Below are 19,251 nucleotides of genomic sequence, written 5' to 3'. Positions count from 1 at the left end.
CGTCCGCACGGAGGCAGCCATTAAAATGAGAATCGCTGCGGAGTCGGGACTGTTGGGTTTCCACGGTAGGCGGGACTTCCGCTCTCCTGGGCCTACGTCAGCCAGGAGGCGGAAGCGCTGCGCGGGCGGGAAGGTTGTAGTCGTGAACGGCGCTGTGGTTTTCCTGGCTCTGAGTGGTCGCGCCCCCCTTGACAGCCGCGGGGCGACAGCGACGTTTCCCGGGCATCCTGGCGTCCCCGGTAAGTAGGACAGCCCGGCAGCGCCGGGGAGTGGAGGCGTGTGGACGTGCGGTTGGCTTGCTATCTTTGTTGCCTCCGAGAAGCGGCCTCCTCCACCAGCCTCGCTGGCGAAGCCACCAGCGCCCCGGGGCTGCGCTCCGTCGGCGGGCCGGGACCCGTGCCGGCCCTCTCACACCCCCGCCTCACGTTACCATAGCCACACGGCTGGGATGCCCGCCGGTCCTAACCCAGCTTCGCTTCCCTTGTGCTTCAGCCGCAGGAGACCATCCGCGATTCCTGTACGGAGCCAGCCTCGGGCCTCCGGCCTCTACCTTTCCCGGGCTCTCCTGAAGGCATCAAAGCATCACTCCAGTAGCATCCGTTCTCCGAAGCACTGTTCACACCTGTTTGAGACCGGGTCTCACTCACTGCGTAGCCCAGGCTCGCCTCCAACTTGCAATCCTCCTTCCTCTGGACTGCTAGTTGTAAACGTGAGCCACTACACCGGCTTTGTGCACACCTCTTAATAAGCTGTTTTGGTATGATTGCTTGGATAAGACTTCTCCCCCACCCCACCCCCCGAACTCTGTGTTCCTTGAAAGTAGAAGTAAGGTCTAATTATTTAGGAATCTACCTAGGGCCTAGTATAAAAACGCTGATGTTGGAAGGGAGCAGCCCAGAATTATACTTACTACCCCTGTGACAGCCTCCACACGTGTAAAGTGGTCATAAATAAAATAACCAATTTCAAGCAAGTAACGGTGTATGTCGCAGAATAGGTATTTGATAAATGGTAGGCTTATTTTTCTTCCTAGCTTTCAGAGAATACAGTAGTTGCTGGTAACAGCTATGGAAGCAGAAGCACCATAGATGAGTGATTTTACTTTCTAGCATTGTGGTCCTGTGGAGGCTGTCAGTGGGTTAGTATATTTGGTAATATTTGGTAGATGCAACCTAGTGATGTATATTAAAGAGAGTGTTTCTAAATGTTAGTAGTCCTGCCTTCAAGAATAAACAATGTGGGCTGGGAAGGTGGCTCAGTGGTAGAGTGCTTGCCTCACATGCATGAAGCCCTGGGTTCAATTCCTCAGTACCACATACACAGAAAAAGCTGGAAGTGGCGCTGTGGCTCAAGTGGTAAAGTACTAGCCTTGAGCCAGAGAAGCTCAGGGACAGCACCCAAGCCCTGAGTTCAAGCCCCAGGACTGGGAGGGGGGTGGAAAAAAAAAGAATAAACAATGTTTGCTGGATGCTGAAGGCTGAGATCTGAGGTTAAAAGCCAGCACAAAGCTGAGAGATTCTTACCTCCAGTTAACTAGCAAAAAGTGGGAACTGACTACTAAACTTGAGGAAAGAGGTGGGAGAGAACAGTAGAAGGGGTGGCAATGAATGAGATGCACTGTACTTATAACCTGACTTACAGAATTGAAACTGGTTTGTATAACCATTTAAAAACACATTTTTTAAAAGCAGAGGAAGGGGAAACTGGGGGAAAGCAAAGGAAGGAAAGAAGGGGTGACATTGTCCAAAAAGAAATGTACCAAGGCCTGGCACCCGTGGCTCATGCCTGTAATCCTAGCTACTCAGGAGGCTGAGATCTGAGTAATTCGGTTCAAAGCCAGCCCGGGCAGGAAACTCTGTGAGACTTTGCCCAATTATCCATCAGAAAACCAGAAGTGGTGCTGTGGCTTAAGTGGTAGAGAACTAGCCTTGAGCCCAGAGTTCAAGCCCCATGATTGACAAAAAAAAAAAAAAAAAAAAAAATAGAAATGTACTCATAAGCTAGTTGCCAGTGGCTCATGCCTGTAATCCTAGTTACCCAAGAGGCTGAGTTCTGAGCAGAAGATCACAGTTTAAAGCCAATCCATGAGACTCTTATCTCCAGTGAGCCACCAGAAAACTGGAAGTGGCACTGTGACTCAAAGTAGTAAGTGAGAAAGCTCAGGGACAGCACCTAGGCCCTGAGTTCCAAGTCCTACAACGGACCAAAAAAAAAAAAAAGGACTCAATGCCTGACTTATCAAACGGTAACTCCTCTGTACAATACCTTAAGAATACAATTTTTTTAAAAGTGAGAACTAGAGGTATGACTCAAGTGATAGAGGCACAGCTATAAGTAGAAAAAGTGACTCTCAAGAAAATGCTTGAGGGAGCTGGGAATGTGGCTTAGTGGTAGAGGGTTGCCTAGCATGCATGAAACTCTGGGTTCGATTCCTCAGTACCACATAAACAGAAAAAGCTGGAAGTGGTGCTGTGGCTCAGTGGTAGACTACTAGCCTTGAGCTAGAGAGGCTCAAGGACAGTGCCCAGGACTTCTGAGTTCAAGTTCCAGGACCGGCAAAAAAAAAAAAAGAAAGAAAATGCTTGAGACACTTGTTAAGTTTAGATTTGTGACTTAAGTCTGCTTTTGGAATGTGTCTTTATGAAGCAATTAAGAAACTGCAAGTAGGCTCGCTGTTCTTGACAACTATATCCTGTATGTGTCTTTTACTCATGTCTCTTTTACAGATGACTATAAAGTGCTGATCATTTGCCACTGAACATAACTGAAGCAGAAGAACGGAATATGGCAGCAAACCCTTCAGGACAAGGTAGCAAATGTTCGAATTTCTGTATTATTGAGAACTTTTCCCCCCATACAGTAAATGTATTTGACTCAGAGAATATATGGTATAAGTCAGTTACTATAGTATGTAAAAATAAATAGTAAAACAAACTCCCAAATTTGAAATTGGTCCAATATTGTCTCATATATGTAACATCTTTAATATTACCAGTCCCAATTTGTGTGTGTGTGTGTGTGTGTGTGTGTGTCGTGGGCCTGAACTCTGGGCCTGGGCGCTGTCTCTCAGCTATTCAGCTCAGACTAGTGCTCTTCCACTTGAGCCAAAGCACAACTTCTGGCTTTTTCTGCTTATGTGGTGCTGAGGAATCGAACCCAGGGCCTCATGCATGCAAGGCAAGCACTCTACCACTGAGCCACAAATTTTAATCATGTGTGTGTGTGTGTGTGCACATGCATGTGCATGCCGGGCTAGGGATCAAACCCATGGCTTTGTGCATGCTCTGGTATGGCAAATGCTCTAGCACTGAGCTGTAACCCCAGATCTCCTATATTATAAACCTTGACATTTGTTAGTTAAATAGGGCTTAAACTCACGGCATGGGTGCTGTCCTTGAGCTCTTTTGTTCAAGGCAAGTGATCTATCACTTTGAGCCAGAGTTCTACTTCTGATTTTTGAGTTGTTAATTGGAGATAAAAGTCTCACAAGGACTTTTCTGCCCTGGCTGGTTTCAAACCATGATCGTCAGATCTTACCCTCCTGAGTAGCTAGGATTACATACATGAGCCACCAGCGCCTGGCTTTTTTAAACTGTAAGCCAGAATCACTTTTCTAACTGTAATATTACCAGGCAGTGACCATGATACATTTATCTGCATAGTTCTAAAAACTTTCACACACATTTCACTGGTGTTGATACCATTAATCAAATCAAACATATGTTGTTGTCAAGGAATTAATTTTAAAACGTTTTATAAAAGTAAAACTTTGAAAGTATTATATCCCACTTTGTAAATAGTTCCTGCTTGAACACTTGCAGACCTCTGACTGTATCAAGTCTGAACTCCTATTTAATTTTTAGGTTTGCTCCATTATCACATTGTTTTAAGTTGTTCCTGTTCTGATATATTATGTTCCTTTTTTCCTTTTTTTTGTACTAGGGATTAAAATTTAGAGCCCTATGTTCTTGTTTTTTTTTTCTGGTCACAGCTGGCAATTTACCACTTGAGCCATTCTCTGCTAGTTCCAGTGTTTTGCTAGATTTTTGGAAATGAGTCAGATTTGTCTCCAGAGGTTGGCTTCAAACCAAGATTCTAAGATCTTACTATCTTAAGTTAAGAAAAGATTATAGGTAAAAGTCGTGTGTGTGTGTGTGTGTGTGTGTGTGTGTGTGTGTGTGTGTGTGTGTGTGTGTGTGTGTGTGTGTGTGTGTGTGTGTGTGTGTGTGTGTGTGTGTGTGTGTGTGTGTTAAGGGCCTGGGCTTTTTTACTCATGGCTGGTGCTCTGCTGCTTGAACTATACCTCTTCTGACTTTTTGGTGGTTAATTTGAGATAAGAGTCTCACAGACTTTTTTTGTCCTAGGTAGCTTTGAACAGTGATTCTTAGATCTGAGTAGCTGAGCTTACAGTTGTGATACTGGTACTTGAACCTGAGTAGCTGAGATTACAGTTGTGAATTACTGGTACTTGAACCTTACTTTTTGTGTGTGTATGTGTCAGTCCTGGGGCTTGAACTGAGGGCCTGGGTGCTGTCCGAGTTTCTTTTACTCAAGGCTAGTGTTCTACCACTTGAGCCATAACTCTGCTTTCAACTTTTTGGTGGTTAATTGGAGATAAGAGTCTCCTTGACTTTCTTGCCTTGCCCTCCCCTCTACTCCTCACCCTCCCCTTCCCTTCCCTTCCTTTTTTAGTTTTCAAATTTACTTTATCCTGGCTAGTTTTGAACTGTGATCCTTAATCTCAGCCTATTGAGTAGTTAGCATTAGCTTTTTAGTAGTTAAGCATGAACCACTCCCTGGCCTAACTTTTGTTTTTAATCTTAGTTTTGTCTTAAACTTCCTATAGATGGAATCATAAAGTATATTGGTTTGTGTCTATTTCCTTTTACTACACTGTCTATGAGATTACTTGTATTTTTGCATGGATTAATGGTTTATTCTTTGTTATTGTGGAGTAGTACTTCATTGTATGTATATATCAGTTTGTTTATTCATTATTCTCTTAGTGGGCTTTTAGGATTGTCTGAGTTTGGAACATTGTGAATTAAGCTGTTTATAAGTATTTCTGTAGATAAATGTTTTATTTTTCTTGGATAACTATTGAGGAATGGAGCTGTTACAGTATAGTCAGTGCCAGCCCCTTTATTAAAGGGACCAAATGGTTTATATTCCTTTCAGATTGCCATACATGTAGAGCAGTAGTATCAGTCTTTTTTTTTTTTTTTTTGGGTCCAGTCGTGGGGCCTGAACTCTGGGCCTGGGTGCTGTCCCTCAGCTCTTCAGCTCAAGGCTAGCGCTCTACCACTTGAGCCACAATGCCACTTCTGGCTTTTTTCTTTTTGCTTATGTGGTGCTGAGGAATAGAACCCAGGGCCTCATGCATGCAAAGCAAGTGCTCTACCACTGAGCCACCTTCCCAGCCTGTCTTTTTTTAAATAGTAAAAAAAGTCTAGCCTGGCGCCTGTGGCTTATGTCTGTAATCCTAGCTACACAGGAGGCTGAGACATGAGGATCACAGCTCAGAGCCAGCCCGGGCAGGAAAGTCCGTGAGACCCTTATCTAGAAAACCGGAAGTGGCGCTGTGGCTCAAATGGTAGAGTGCTTGCCTTGAACTGAAGAGCTCAGGGACAGCGCCCAGGCCCAGAGTTCAAGCCCCATGACTGACAAAAAAAAAATGTCTATTGGGAGTCAGGCATTGGTGGCTTATGTCTGTAATACTTGTTACTTAGAAAACTGAGACATGGGGCTGGGAAGGTGGCTCATGCTGAGCTAGATGTGTGTTTCAAGTAGTAGAACACCAGCTGGGAGTGAAAAATCCACATGAGAGTTGTGAGGCTCTGAGTTCAAGTCTCAGTATAAACACCGCAAAAAAAAAGTTTATTAAGAAAGGAATACATTTTCAATAGACTGGAAGCAGTAATATCTGTTGTCAGTCTTTTTATTTTTAGCTGCTCTAGAATAGTGGCATGACATTGTAGTATTAACTTGCATTTTCTTGTAAATCTTTTGTGAAGTGTTCAAGTCTTTTGTTCATTTTTAAAAAGTCAGCTTCTGGGCTGGGAAGGTGGCTCAGTGGTCGAGCGCTTGCCTTGCATGCATGAGGCCCTGGGTTCAATTCCTCAGCACCACATAAGGAGAAAAAAAAGCCTGAAGTGGCACTGTGGCTCAAGTGGTAGCGCGCTAGCCTTGAGCTAAAGAGCTGAGGGACAGCGCCCAGGCCCAGAGTTCAGGCCCCACGACCGGAAAATCCCCCCTCCCCCCAAAAAAAGTCAGGTTCTTTTTTTTTTTTTATTTTTGGTCAGTCATGGGGCTTGAACTCTGGGCCTGGGCGCTGTCCCTGAGCTTTTCAGCTCAAGGCTAGTGCTCTACCACTTGAGCCACAGTGCCACTTCTGGTTTTCTGGTGGTTAATTGGAGATAAGAGTCTCACAGACTGGCTTTGAACCGTGATTCTCAGATCTCAGCCTCCTTAGTAGCTAGGATTATAGGCATGAGCCACCAGTGCCCAGCTTGTCAAGTTCTCTTTATCAGGTTGCTTTGTTTTACGTCTGGATGTTAGTCCATGTGCTTAAGATTTTCTCCCAGCCTTGTCTTTTCATTTTCTTATTGGTAGCATTCTTATTCTAGATATAATACATTCTTTTTCTCTTGCTACCTTCAAAATTTTCCTAGGGAGCTGGGAAAGTGGCTCAGTGGTAGAGTGCTTGCCTTGCATTTATGAGGACCTGGATTTGATTCCTCAGCACCACATAAGCAAAAAAAAAAAAAAAAAGCCGGAAATGGCTCTGTGGCTCAAGGGGTAGAGGCTAGCCTTGAGTTGAAGAGCTGAGGGACAGTGCCCAGGCCCAGAGTTCAGGCCCCCTGACCAACAACAACAACAACAACAACAAAATTTGCCTAGGACATGCCTCAGTGATTTTCTTGCATGTGATTTCTAGAGGCATTTTGACCTGTAAGCCTTGCACTATGTTTGGGAAATTTTCATGCAGTATTGTACAGTTCTGGGCTGGGAATGTGGCCTAGTGGTAGAGTGCTTGCATAGCATGCATGAAGCCCTGGGTTCGATTCCTCAGTACCACATACACAGAAAAAGTTGGAAGTGGTGCTATGGCTCAAGTGGTATGAGTGCTAGCCTTTAGCAAAAGAAGCTCGGGGACAGTGCCTAGGCCCTGAGTTAAAGTGCTAGAACTGGCAAAAAAAAAAGTAAAATTCTATTATTTTTGAGGGTTACCTTTTTTTTTGTTTGTTTTAGGATGGAAATTATGCATAAATTACTTGCCATTGGCCCATAAGCTCAGCTTATTTACTTATGTGCTTCAGTACTTTCTCTGTGCTTTAGATTGGATAATTCCTAATATTCTAATTTGGACTTTACTGACTGTTCTGCCAGTTCCAATCTGCTGTTAATTCAGTACAGGGAACATCTTGTTTCAGTTATTTTTAGCTTTTGAATTTCCATTTGGCTATTTTCTGGAGTCAATACTATGCTTCTAAAATGCTCCTTTTATTTATTATATGACTATTTTTCTTAAGTCCTTGAACATATTTTTACTAGTTGAGTTTAAGTCCTTAACTGATAATTACACCATGGAGGTCATCTCCGAGTTGATGGGGGTTTTTTTTTGCCCATGGGTCAGACTTTGTTCTTTCTATAACTAATGCTTTGTTATTGGATACTAGACATTATGACTAATACATCATGGAGACATTAGGTTCTGTTTTCTTCTGAAATGTGATTCTTATTCCAGCACACAGCAAGTCACAACTCAGCTTCCAAACTCTTAAGTTCTTTGTGTCAGACAGCAACTGAAATACTCCTTCCATATATGTGGAGCTTAACAATGGAGAGACACTTCAGTTAAATTTCATATCCATTCCTTCTATCTCTCTTATGTCTTCTAATGTTTTGGCTATACTTTTAAGCTCTTGACTCTGACCTCTGACACCTAAGGTAGTAAAGCAAGGCTCTCTGGCCTGTTCTGGGTGTAGTTCAGGCAAAACATTACAAATTCCTAAATCTCAGCAGTTGCAGTTTCTTTTTTCTTTTCTTTTCTTTTTTTTTGGTCAGTCGTAGGGCTTGAACTCTGGGCCTGGGCACTGTCCCTGAGCTCTTTAGCTCAAAGTGAGTGCTATACCATTTGACCCACAGTGCCACTTCTGGTTTTTTGAGTGGTTTATTGGAGATCAGAGTCTCCTGCCTGGGGGCTGGCTTTGAACCATAATCCTCAGATCTCAGCCTTCTGAGTAGCTAGGATTATAGGCACTTGCACCCCATCTGGCAAAATATTGTAGAAAGCAGTCATTTTTCTGTGCATATAAGGTGTATATGAAATATAAATGAACTATGTTCAGTCACAGGTCCATCCCAAAATATCTCATGTATATGCAGATATTGAAAAATCTGAAAAAGTCCAAAATACTTCTGGTAATAAGCCGTTCAGATAAGGGATATTTAACCTTTATTGTAAAAAACAAAACCAAACAAACAAATAAAACCCTAGTTAATGGATAGCTTATGAGCTATAACTACATTTCTGTTTCTTCAAATAATCATATATGATTTACAAGCTAAAAGGACTGACACTGGTTAACATGCCTTTTGGTCTTTAATCTCTTCTTTTTACCATTGAGTTATAATGGTTCAGATGAAAAACAAACTAACAAGATGAAAAACTAACATGTTTATCCTCAGCATGTATGAGCACATATGTATACAACTGAAAACTAAGAAAAGTCTGTTTAGGACAGATAACATGCTACTAAAAATCACATATTAACAGTCAAAATGAAAATGAAAATGTAAGTCACCTGTTCTAATAACACAAAGAATTGAGATTTACAATTTGTTGGTTATTATTCTTTTTAACTGTTACAGTAAGATCATAGCTAGTTTAGTGGTACATTTGACCCATAGTCAAGTCTCCTGTGGAACATCAAGTCTACAGATATGTTAATTTACATTGATCATTTGTCTTTTATTATTCTTTTGTCAGCAATTTTATTTGTGTCATGCAGCTGCTACAATTAGACCAGCAGAGGGTGTTCATAGTATGTTCTATAAACTTTGAAGATTCTCAGCAAAAATTTTTATTTTTTTGTCAGTCGTGGGGCTTGAACTCTGGGCTTAGGCGCTGTCCCTAGGCTCTTCAGCTCAAGGCAAGTGCTCTACTGCTTGAGCCACAGCGCCACTTCCAGTTTTCTAGTGGCTTATTGGAGATAAGAGTCTCACAGGGACTTTTCTCCCAGGACTGGCTTTGAACCTCTATCCTCAGATCTCAGCCTGTAGCTAGGATTACAGGCGTGAGCCACTGGCGCCGCAAATTTTTATTTATTTATTTTTTGGTTGGTCGTGGGCCTGCACTCTGGGCCTGGGCGCTGTCCCTCAGCTCTTCAGCTCAAGGCGAGCGCTCTACCACTTGAGCTACAGCGCCACTTCCTCAATATGCATCATTTTATATGATCGTGTGCACATAGCTATTGAGCCCTTGTGATCCTCTCCCAAGAATATCCTCCTTTGGTCATGAGACGTTTATCTCCAGTTAACCATCAAAAAAATGATACAGCTGTGGCTCAAGTGGTAAAGTGCTAACCTTGAGCAAAGAACTCAGGGACAGCTCCTAGGCCCAAAAGAAGCTTTTCAAAGAGACCTAAATTGAAGGCTTATAATCTGTATACTTAGAAATTTGATTGCCATGTTAAAAAGCAAATGTTACAATCCATACCTTGGATGTTAAAATTATTTAGAACTAAGTCTTACAAAGTCTTCAGTTTGTATTTATTTTTATTGTTGTTGCTCTTGAAGCTGCTGGGAAAGAGACAGTAGGGGAAGGAATTTGTGCTAGTGACTTCCTTGTTTTAGGTACATCAAATGGGTCTAAAATGTTTTCTACTTCCTGTCCTCCACCCTTTTATTTTAGGTTTTCAAAACAAAAATAGAGTTGCAATCTTGGCAGAACTGGACAAAGAGAAGAGAAAATTACTTATGCAGAACCAGTCTTCAACAAATCATCCTGGAGCTAGGTATTGAGTATTATTTTTGGGTGCTATGCTGCTTAATACTCTTTTGAGGTATCCTACTTCTGTTTGGATAAAATCAATCTTATAACATTTTTTCCAACCAGTATCCCATTTGTGTGAAGAGTCTGTATTGGTACTCTGCTATGACCTGCATCATGTTTCATCAGAATTGCTCTTGTCTTCGAGCTTGTCTTGCATATTTTCATACTCCTAGAGCTTAGCCCAGAGCCACATACACCTAGCTGATCTAGAATCAGGTGAATAAGTGACTCTAAGTTTGTTCTTAACTGCGATCCTCAGATCTCAGCCCACTGAGTAGCTAGCATTACATGCGAGAGCCACCAGCATCCGGCTCCGTTCAGAATTTCTAATCAAGGCTTAGTCTTTCTGGTGACCAGCCCCCAACCTGACATAATCTAGGGGTCTCTAACAAAAGTTGCCTCTTCAGCACAAGTACAGATACAGTTGGAAAAACCTCCTTAAACCAAAATTTGCTAGACTTGGAAAAAATTATAGTAAGTGAAGCAAGCCAGGCCCCATGGTTTCCCTTATTTGCAATAACTAGTATATGTCTGAGACAAGCAGAAAAGGTCAGATAAGTTGATGTTAGGTGAAATGAACCCCAAGATAAGTATTCAAATGTTTTTGCTTTCATGCAATTGTTTCTAACATATTTATAAGATGATTTCTTTGGTGCTTTGTATGTCCCTCCCCCACCGTATAACCCCTGCTTTCATTGTATTGATGTTGGTATAATGGGAAATTTTAAGGATTTGGAGCTCTGTGTGGAGAACTTGGAATAAAGATCTTTTTCCCCCTCTTATACCAAAAAAAAAAAAAAAAAAGATTGGTGGAACATGATTATAATTGTCTCAGTTAATTTATTTTTCAAACCATACAATATGATTGTATTTTTTGAGTATGTGATTCAACAGTTTTCAGAATGATGCTATTAAGCATCATTAAGTAGATGGTGGTAGCCCATAACTATTTGAAAGTGGAGAACTATTTATTATGAAATTTTAAATATATCCAGACATGGTAGCACACACCTGTAGTCCCAGAGTTAGGAGATAGAGTATTAGTTTGAGGTCAGCCTAGGCTAGGTCTCAAAAACAGCAAACAAACAAAAAATCACTTGAAATTCCAGTAAGTAACAAAGGCTTTCTTCATCTAAAACACTGTAGATAATGGGAGAGGGGAAAAAGACTTGATTTAGCCATTTCCTAATGTATACAAAAACCAACATATATACAACATGTATAATTGTGTGTGTGTGTGTGTGTGTGTGTGTGATGGTTGTGGGGCTGGAACTTGGGGCCTATGTGCTGCCCTGGAGCTCTTGCTCAGGGCTAGTACTCTACCACTTTGAGCCACAGCTTCACTTCCAATTTTCTTGTGGTTAATTGGAATCTCATAGACTTTCCTGCCTGGGCTGGCTTTGAACATGATCCTCAGATTTCAGACTCCATAGTAGCTAGGATTATGGACATGAGCCACTGGCACCTGGCAAGCTTTTTTTTTTAAAATTACTCCTATAAAAGTGCCAATTTAATAAATCTCCCTTTATAATTAAAAAATACAAAAGTTGTCGGTCTTAATCAGCAAAGTAACCTGCACATTCTGTTTTAGCATTGCACTCTCCAGGCCTGCTCTCAATAAGGACTACCGGGATCATGCTGAGCAGCAGCACATTGCCGCCCAGCAGAAGGCAGCTTTGCAGGTGAGCAAAGTGTAACTGACATCCTTGGCTCATTGGAGATTTCCAGGTCTTAGAAGCTAGCACAGTAGTTATTTTGTATTTCAGTGCAGTAATATCAATAAAAATGTTCCACACATAATTGCAGAGGTTTGCTGATGTTCAGTCATGCCCAAAGGATTTGAAGGACCAATACAGCAGTAATGAAAGGATCTTTTATGAAGTCGATGTTGTCATGATTGATTCTGTGCTGTACCTTGCCAGGGGACTGCTTGTGCACAAAACAAGAGTTTAGAATATTTGAATGGACAGAACCTAGAGAAATGAGCAGGCTAGTTTATTATTAGACATACATATATATTTTTTTTCAATTTTGAAGTGTTGTTACCTTATTTGGTATTGTTACTGGTTGATTATTTGGATTTTTTTTTTAATGGTCAGCATGGTTTGTATGGGAAAATGTTTAAAAGCTAACCATGCTTATCATAGGATTAGGAACAACATGCCCCATCAGTTTGAAACATTATTCTTCAAAGAATAAATAGTTTTAATATCCATCTTGGATGATCTAAGTTTTCCAGAGACTTTGGACCAAACATCAGGGTTTTTTTGTTTTTTATTTTTTGGTAGATATAATGTAATTACTAATGCTTTTTGTTGTTGTTGTTGTTGGTTGGTTGGGGAGCTTGTGTGCTGTCTCTGAGCCTCTTTGTGCTTAAGGCTAGAGCTCTACCACTTGAGCCAGAGCATCATTTCCAGTTTTTGAGTGGTTAATTGGAGATAAAGAGTCACACAGGGACTTTTCTCCCAGGATTGGCTTTGAATCGCAATCCTCAGATCTCAGCCTCCTTAGTAGCTAGGATTACGGGCGTGAGCCACTGGCACCTGGCTTGCCTCTGCTTTTAAATCTTAGAATCCCAGAATTGGGAGGGACACTATAATCTTTGATGACTTTAAAACAGTCCTCCTTTTCTTAGTGACAGAAGTTAATTACTGGTTGTTTCCTATTATTTACATTCCAACATCCTCTATAAAAAGTTGGTATTTTTTAATCACTGACTCCCCTACCTCTTGGGGCATACTTTGTGCTCTAAAGTGCTAGTTTTCCTCTAGGCAACAGAGCAGTTGTATCTTCAGCTCTTCTCTTGTCTGGGAGACTCATAGGGGAGATGATGAGGATGATGAAAGAGTACCTGGTCTAGTTTGTTAATCTGAATTCTGATACTGCCTATCTCCTGTGTATTTAAATGTAGATAGATTACAGCATAAATTTGATCTCACTCAGAAAGGGTAATTCTAATGATACGGCTAAAAAATCATGGCTCTTAATAGCTTTCTTGTGTTTTTGTTTAACTTTGCTCAGCATGCTCATGCACATTCATCTGGATACTTCATAACTCAAGACTCAGCATTTGGAAATCTTATTCTTCCTGTTTTGCCTCGCCTTGATCCAGAGTGAAGAAACTATCTGTGATGAGAATGACTGTCATGTCCAGTGCCGGAGCTACCCTCATTCAGCGCTGTGCCAACAGACTTTCAGAATTTTGGTGGACTTACGTATTGTTTGTTTCTTTAAAAGAAAGGAATGTATAAGTGAAAGGAAAAAGCAGGGTGCCAGGTGGTGAGAGCTTTGGCTGCTGTGCTGTCTGAGGACTGATTATGCCGCCCATGTGTAACTTCCTTGTTGTGTCCTTTGATTTTTAACTCTAAATCCTACTCTAAACTGGATAGTCACTTAATAGTGGACTGAATACTATGTCCGCCATATTATCAAGAATCACTTGTGGAACTTAACTAAAGAAGCAAAAATTTTTAAATGTAAATCAATAGGCCTGAGTAAATTTTATAGTCATGTTTGTAATTTATAGGATTGTTGTCAGTGCATCTTTTGAGTTTAGAGTCAACATCGTCATCCAGAAATATTTTTTGTGAATAGTGACTAGTTCTGCTATTACCGGTTTTAAAAAGAAAACCCAAAGTAAGACTAAATTACCAGCTAGTTTTAAACATCTTGTATAAATGGATATGGTAAATGATGTGACTAAATAATGTTATTAAAAACAATTATAAGTATTGTGGTGGCTTTAAATCTGTACAAGTTCTTAGTGTAACTGTATAAATGCTGTGCCAGTGTGGTTTTATTATCCTTTTTGTTTTGTTTGTTGAGACTGGGTCTTTTTATATAGTAGGTCCAAGCTGGCCTTGAACTTATCAAGATCATCCTACTTTAGGTGTGTAGGACTGGGATTAAGCCATACACTATCATGCCTAGTACTTTATTGTTGATTTTTTTATTTTTTTGCAGGGGGAGGAGGATTAAACTTAGGGCCTGGAGACTTTTTATGATCAAGGCTAGCAATCTACCACTTTGAGCCACAGGTCCACTTCTGGTTTTCTGCTGGTTCACTGGAGATAAGAGTCTCATGGACTGTCCTGCCAGGGCTGACTTTGAACTGCAATCCTTAAATCTCAGCCTCCCAAGTAGCTAGGATTACAGGTATGAGCCACCAGTGCCCAGCTTATTCCTGATTTTTTTTAATCTAATAAAAAACTTCAAATTATGCAAGCTACTTTTTAATTTCTTTACATAAGAAGGCATTAGTTAGTAGGTTGCTCAACATGAGCTATCTCTAAAAGAATCGGGCATATACTTAAATATGCAGTCTCTACTGTCCTACACTAGTCCTTTTTTGGGGGGGGGGGGGGGGGTCTGGTCGTGGGGCCTGAACTCTGGGCCTGGGCGCTGTCCCTCAGCTCTTCAGCTCAAGGCTAGCGCTCTAGGGGCTGGGAAGGTGGCTCAGTGGTAGAGCGCTTGCCTTGCATGCCTGAGGCCCTGGGTTCGATTCCTCAGCACCACATAAGCAAAAAAAAAAAAAAAAAGGCTAGCGCTCTACCACTTGAGCCACAGCGCCACTTCCGGCTTTTTTCTCTTTGCTTATGTGGTGCTGAGGAACCCAGGGCCTCATGCATGCAAGGCAAGCACTCTACCACTGAGCTACCTTCCCAGCCCCTACCCTAGTCCTAAAGATCAGATCTGATTAAAAATAAAATCTGAAGTCATCATGTGTTTGAAAATTCTATAACACGCACAAAATTTTGATGATTAAAATTATATTTTATACTATATCTCAGATACAGTTTTTATGGTATTTTTGTTGTTTTGCTTTTGAGTTTTTGTCCTTGGGAATTGAGCCCAGGGACTTACGCATGCTAGCACTACTGCTTCCCACCACTGTGTAACTAACTTATAGCTGACCCTATCTTAGCCCTGGAGTCCCTACTTTTTGGTGGTAGAACAAAATTTAAGTTTAGAACTATAGTTTGGGTCAACAGTTAGTTGAAGATTTATTAAATTTTTATGGATTTTCTTCTAGAGATTTTCCCTATCCTGCCCAATTAAGCAGCTCCACTTCCAGGCTTTGGTGTTGCACAGACCCAAGTCTAAAGCAAAAAGCTGGAAGTAGAGCTGTAGTTAAAGTGTGTTAGCCTTGAGCCAAAAAGCTACAGGAGTTGAAGCCTCAGAATTGGGATGGAAAAAAATAGTGAAAAGCTGGGCTGCAGGTATGTCTCAAGTGGTAGAGTACAAGCATGAGGTCCTGAGTTCAAATCCCAATACTGGCAAAAACAAAACCAACCAAACAGATGGACTTGCTATCACAAAAACTGAGAGAATTGTGACACTTGGGTATGTGACCCAAATGTGTGATCACATGCTGTCTGGGAGGTGACACTGAGAAATAATGAAAGAGCACGAGAACCACATACCATGAATATATGTGATCTACACATGTATTGAGAACCCAGGACAAAAAAAAGAAACATCTAGATTAGTTTTTCCCTGGCTAGGTCAAAGTGTATCCTTTCAATTCTGGGTCATTATCCATGGGGCAAGCAGTGATGAAGCACAGACCATATTAGCTATTAACTGTCAAAAGTGTATTTGCTATTAGTGAGTGTTAGATTCTTTAACGGGGTCCTAAAAGAGTCACTGGGTTCTTTAAATTTGGTCAAATTCTTAGCTATTATTACTATCGTTAAGGGTATTAGAATATGCTAAATTACTTCCTTGATTGCATTTTGAACATTTCAACAGCTGAGTACACTGTAAACACTCCAGCAGGAATTTTTATTTCTAATCCTTATTTCTTTGGGATCCCATGAGAAAAACAAGAATCTAGCATGTAGTTTATTGCTGAAATTCATCTTGTTTACTGTCTTTCAAGTCTCCCTCATGTCTTACCGGCAAAAATGGTAGTGCAGATACTCTAAGCAGTGGAAGGAAAAAACAGGGAAACCTAAGGGAGAGAAAAAAAGAAATATACTGGGGACACATACCTCTGAAATAAGCCAAAGTATTGGCTACTAGAAGCTCCCCACACAGGGGGCATAATATCATGATGCTAGATGAGAATGGGCAGGCTGCAGGTGCCAGGAGTCTCAGATGCCTTTGCTCAGGTCCCAGCATCCCTGCTGCTGCAGTAGAACCTCCTAAAGACTGAGAAAAGGCCATATGTTGTCTATGTAAGACCCACTTCTTTGCTGTTTACCAGACTTCTCAGTACTGTGGCATGACTGGATCACAAGTCTGCACATCCTAAGCGCAGCTATTAAGGCTACTGGAACCAACCCCAAGACATCGGGAAATCTGCATTAAAGAGGACAGGCTTAATCAGATAGAAGGTACAAATGACTCTTCTGGTAATTTGCTGTCATTGCTCAGCTCAGCATAGTCACCTAAGGATCTACCTTAAGTGTCACCATTCATTGTTCACAACATGGTCTCTGCAGGTCCCTGTTTGTGGCCTGAAGATGCCACAGCTCTAAGAAACTCCTAAGGAGGCTATACAATCTTTAGTACAGGAGCTTGTGGTCTTCAATTGTTCCTTACAGAAAATTTCAACATGTACCAAAAGCACAGAAGGAAATAGTGAACCTCACATATGGGCCAGTTTGGGTATTAATGTCACCAACTGTTCAACTCCTTAAAAATATATCTAGTGGCTGGAATGCTGGTGGCTAATGTCTGCAATCCTAGCTACTCAGGAGGCTGAGATCTGAGGATCCTGGTTTGAAGCCAGCCTCAGCAGAAAAGTCTATACGATTCATATCCAATTAACTACCAGAAAACCAGAAGTGGTGCTGTGGCTCAAAGTAGCAGAGCACTAGCCCTGAGTGAGAATTTTGAGCTGAAGAGCTGAGGGACAGAGCCCAGGCCCTGAGTTCAAGCCCCACAACTGAAAAAAAAAATATATATGCATACATATACATACACACACATATATATATACACACACATACACCTATATATGTGTGTATATATATATATAAATACATATATAGTGCAAGACTCTTTTAAAACTTGATTTTTATTAAAATGTTGCAAGAACATTGGCATTTTCCTGGGAAATGTCCAGACCTTTCATCAAATATCAAATTTCATTTCTTTTTTTTGTCAGTCATAGGGCTTGAACTCTGGGCCTGGGCGCTGTCCCTCAGCTCTTCAGCTCAAGACTAGTGCTCTACCACTTGAGCCATAGTGCCACTTCTGGTTTTCTGAGTGGTTTATTGGAGAGAAGAATCTCATGAACTTTCTTGCCAGGGCTGGCTTTGAACCATGATCCTCAGAGCTCAGCCTCTTGAGTAGCTAAGATTATAGACATGAGCCACCGGCACCAGCCAAATTTCAACTTTTTAACCAACTCCCTTTTTTTTTGGTTTAGCCAATCAGATAATATTCTCGTTTTCTCCTTTTTCCCAAAAGAAACAATAACCATCCATGACAAATGGCAGTTGCAGCAAAGCATCAGCAAGAGCAGGCTTCATCCTTAAGACAACGTCTTTTTTTTTTTTGTAAGTATGTTTAACAATCACTGCTAAAAAGCCAGATGCTGGTAGCTAAGACCTGTAATCCTAGGTACTCAGGAGGCTCAGATCTCAGTTCTAACTCAGCCTGGGCAGAGAAAACCCTGAGACTATTCTCTCCAATTAACCAGCAAAAAGCAGGAAACAGAAGTGTGGTTCAAGTGGCAGAGCACCAGCCTTGTGCAAAAAAAGCCAAGTGAGAATGCAAGGCACTATGTTCATGTCCCAGTACTGGCGTGCGTGCATGTGCACGTGTGCACACACATACACACACAAACACAATTACTGCTATAGTGGAACAATGAGAAAACAGTCGATTTCCCTTAAGTTCAATATTTATTATTTTGAGATAGAATCTAACAAAGTAGCCCCAACTGCTTTTGACCTCTTGATTTTCCTGCCTCAGCTGATGAGTGCTAGGATTGCAGGTGTTATCAGTACACCCAACAGGATCAATGGTTCTTAACAAAACTGCACCTTTTCACCATTGCTATGTTAGACACTATTGGAAATATTTTTAAGAAACTTGCTTCTTACAAATTATTTTAGCTGTTGTATATATTAAGTAATTCATTTATACTTTAAAAGCATTGAGGGTTAAGTATCTCCAAAAGTAGTAAAAATAAAAGAGGAGAAAATCACTAAGGAAAGCATCCACACAATGGTCAGTTACAATCACCCTGAGAACTTTTCAGATTGGGACTCAGTCTCCAGAGATGCAGATCTGCCAGCAAACTGGAGGAAGTCAGTCGGAGCAACAATTTCACATTAGCTCAGAAGCACCTGCTTTTTAATCCTCCCATTACAAAATACGAAGAAAACATTACTTCCAGATATGTGGTGCTAACTTAAGCACATTCAGAAGACATAGAAACTGCAGATTAAGTTCAAATAACCATGCTATTTTAAGAAAACAGACTGAATATACATTATTATTTTTATTTTGTTCAAAAAAAGTGGGTCTAAACAGTCAAGCTACATGTACATAAAACAAACCAAGCAACAACTTTTTTAACACAGACCCTTGCAAATTATAACATTCTACTAACTCTCTACAAAGGGCTGGACTAGACAAACAAAAACAGTCTTCCAACACTGACACTGTGACAGGAAACATGACAACTGCTTTCCCTCTCACTTGCTCCCCTATGCACTACCATGTGTGCCAGGCAAGGCCTTCACCTGGGGATGGGAGCAAAAGTGGAAAATAGTACAATAAAACCATCCAAACCCCTCTCCATCTTTTTGCCAAGAGGCTTTACTGTGTGTCAGAATGAAAACCTAAGCAAACAAAAACAATCCATGAGCTCTTCTATTGCTAACTTTAAAGCAAACATGCTGGTGCTGTTGAAGATTTAATTGAGAAGTCTAAAATGACAGCACCGATTAAACTTTTATACTGGGAAGGAGCTGACCCATGAGGCCTTTTTATGTTTCTGTGTTTTTAGGCTTCCCCAGTGCCAGCAAATTACAACACAAAAGAACCCAGTTTTAGTACTCACAATGACACTGGATTCCAGAAGTGATTTGTTTTACTGCTTTTATTCCCTTAATATCTGACTTGGGGTGTGTGTGTGTGTGTGTGTGTGTGTGTGGTATTGGGTAGCCAACACCCACAGAGAGTGTGTGAGTGTGTGTGGTATTGGGTAGCCAACACCCACAGAGCCCTGTGCA

The 19,251-nt window shown here is 41.2% G+C and overlaps 1 protein-coding gene across 3 annotated transcripts; it reads left to right on the top strand.

Moving 5' to 3' along the window:
- Positions 1-95: 95 nt before the first annotated feature.
- On the top strand, positions 96-13,861 carry LOC122121828 (INTS3 and NABP interacting protein). 3 transcript variants are annotated; one of them, XM_042696026.1, is made up of 6 exons: positions 96-239; positions 493-709; positions 2,727-2,809; positions 9,917-10,019; positions 11,649-11,739; positions 13,079-13,861. In XM_042696026.1, the coding sequence occupies exons 3-6, from the start codon at positions 2,785-2,787 to the stop codon at positions 13,172-13,174; spliced, it is 315 nt and encodes a 104-aa protein (XP_042551960.1). In that variant the 5' UTR covers positions 96-239; positions 493-709; positions 2,727-2,784; the 3' UTR covers positions 13,175-13,861. The 3 variants fall into 3 exon arrangements, with proteins under 3 accessions (XP_042551960.1, XP_042551952.1, XP_042551967.1); XM_042696018.1 differs by having other exon boundaries at positions 493-757; XM_042696033.1 differs by lacking the exon at positions 493-709.
- Positions 13,862-19,251: the final 5,390 nt, after the last annotated feature.

Source organism: Dipodomys spectabilis, unplaced genomic scaffold, assembly GCF_019054845.1.
Source record: "Dipodomys spectabilis isolate Male_0828 unplaced genomic scaffold, ASM1905484v1 ptg000006l, whole genome shotgun sequence".
In the NCBI taxonomy this organism is placed as follows: domain Eukaryota; kingdom Metazoa; phylum Chordata; class Mammalia; order Rodentia; family Heteromyidae; genus Dipodomys; species Dipodomys spectabilis.
Note: the sequence above shows the minus strand (reverse complement) of the source record. Positions and strands in the feature narration are given on the sequence as shown.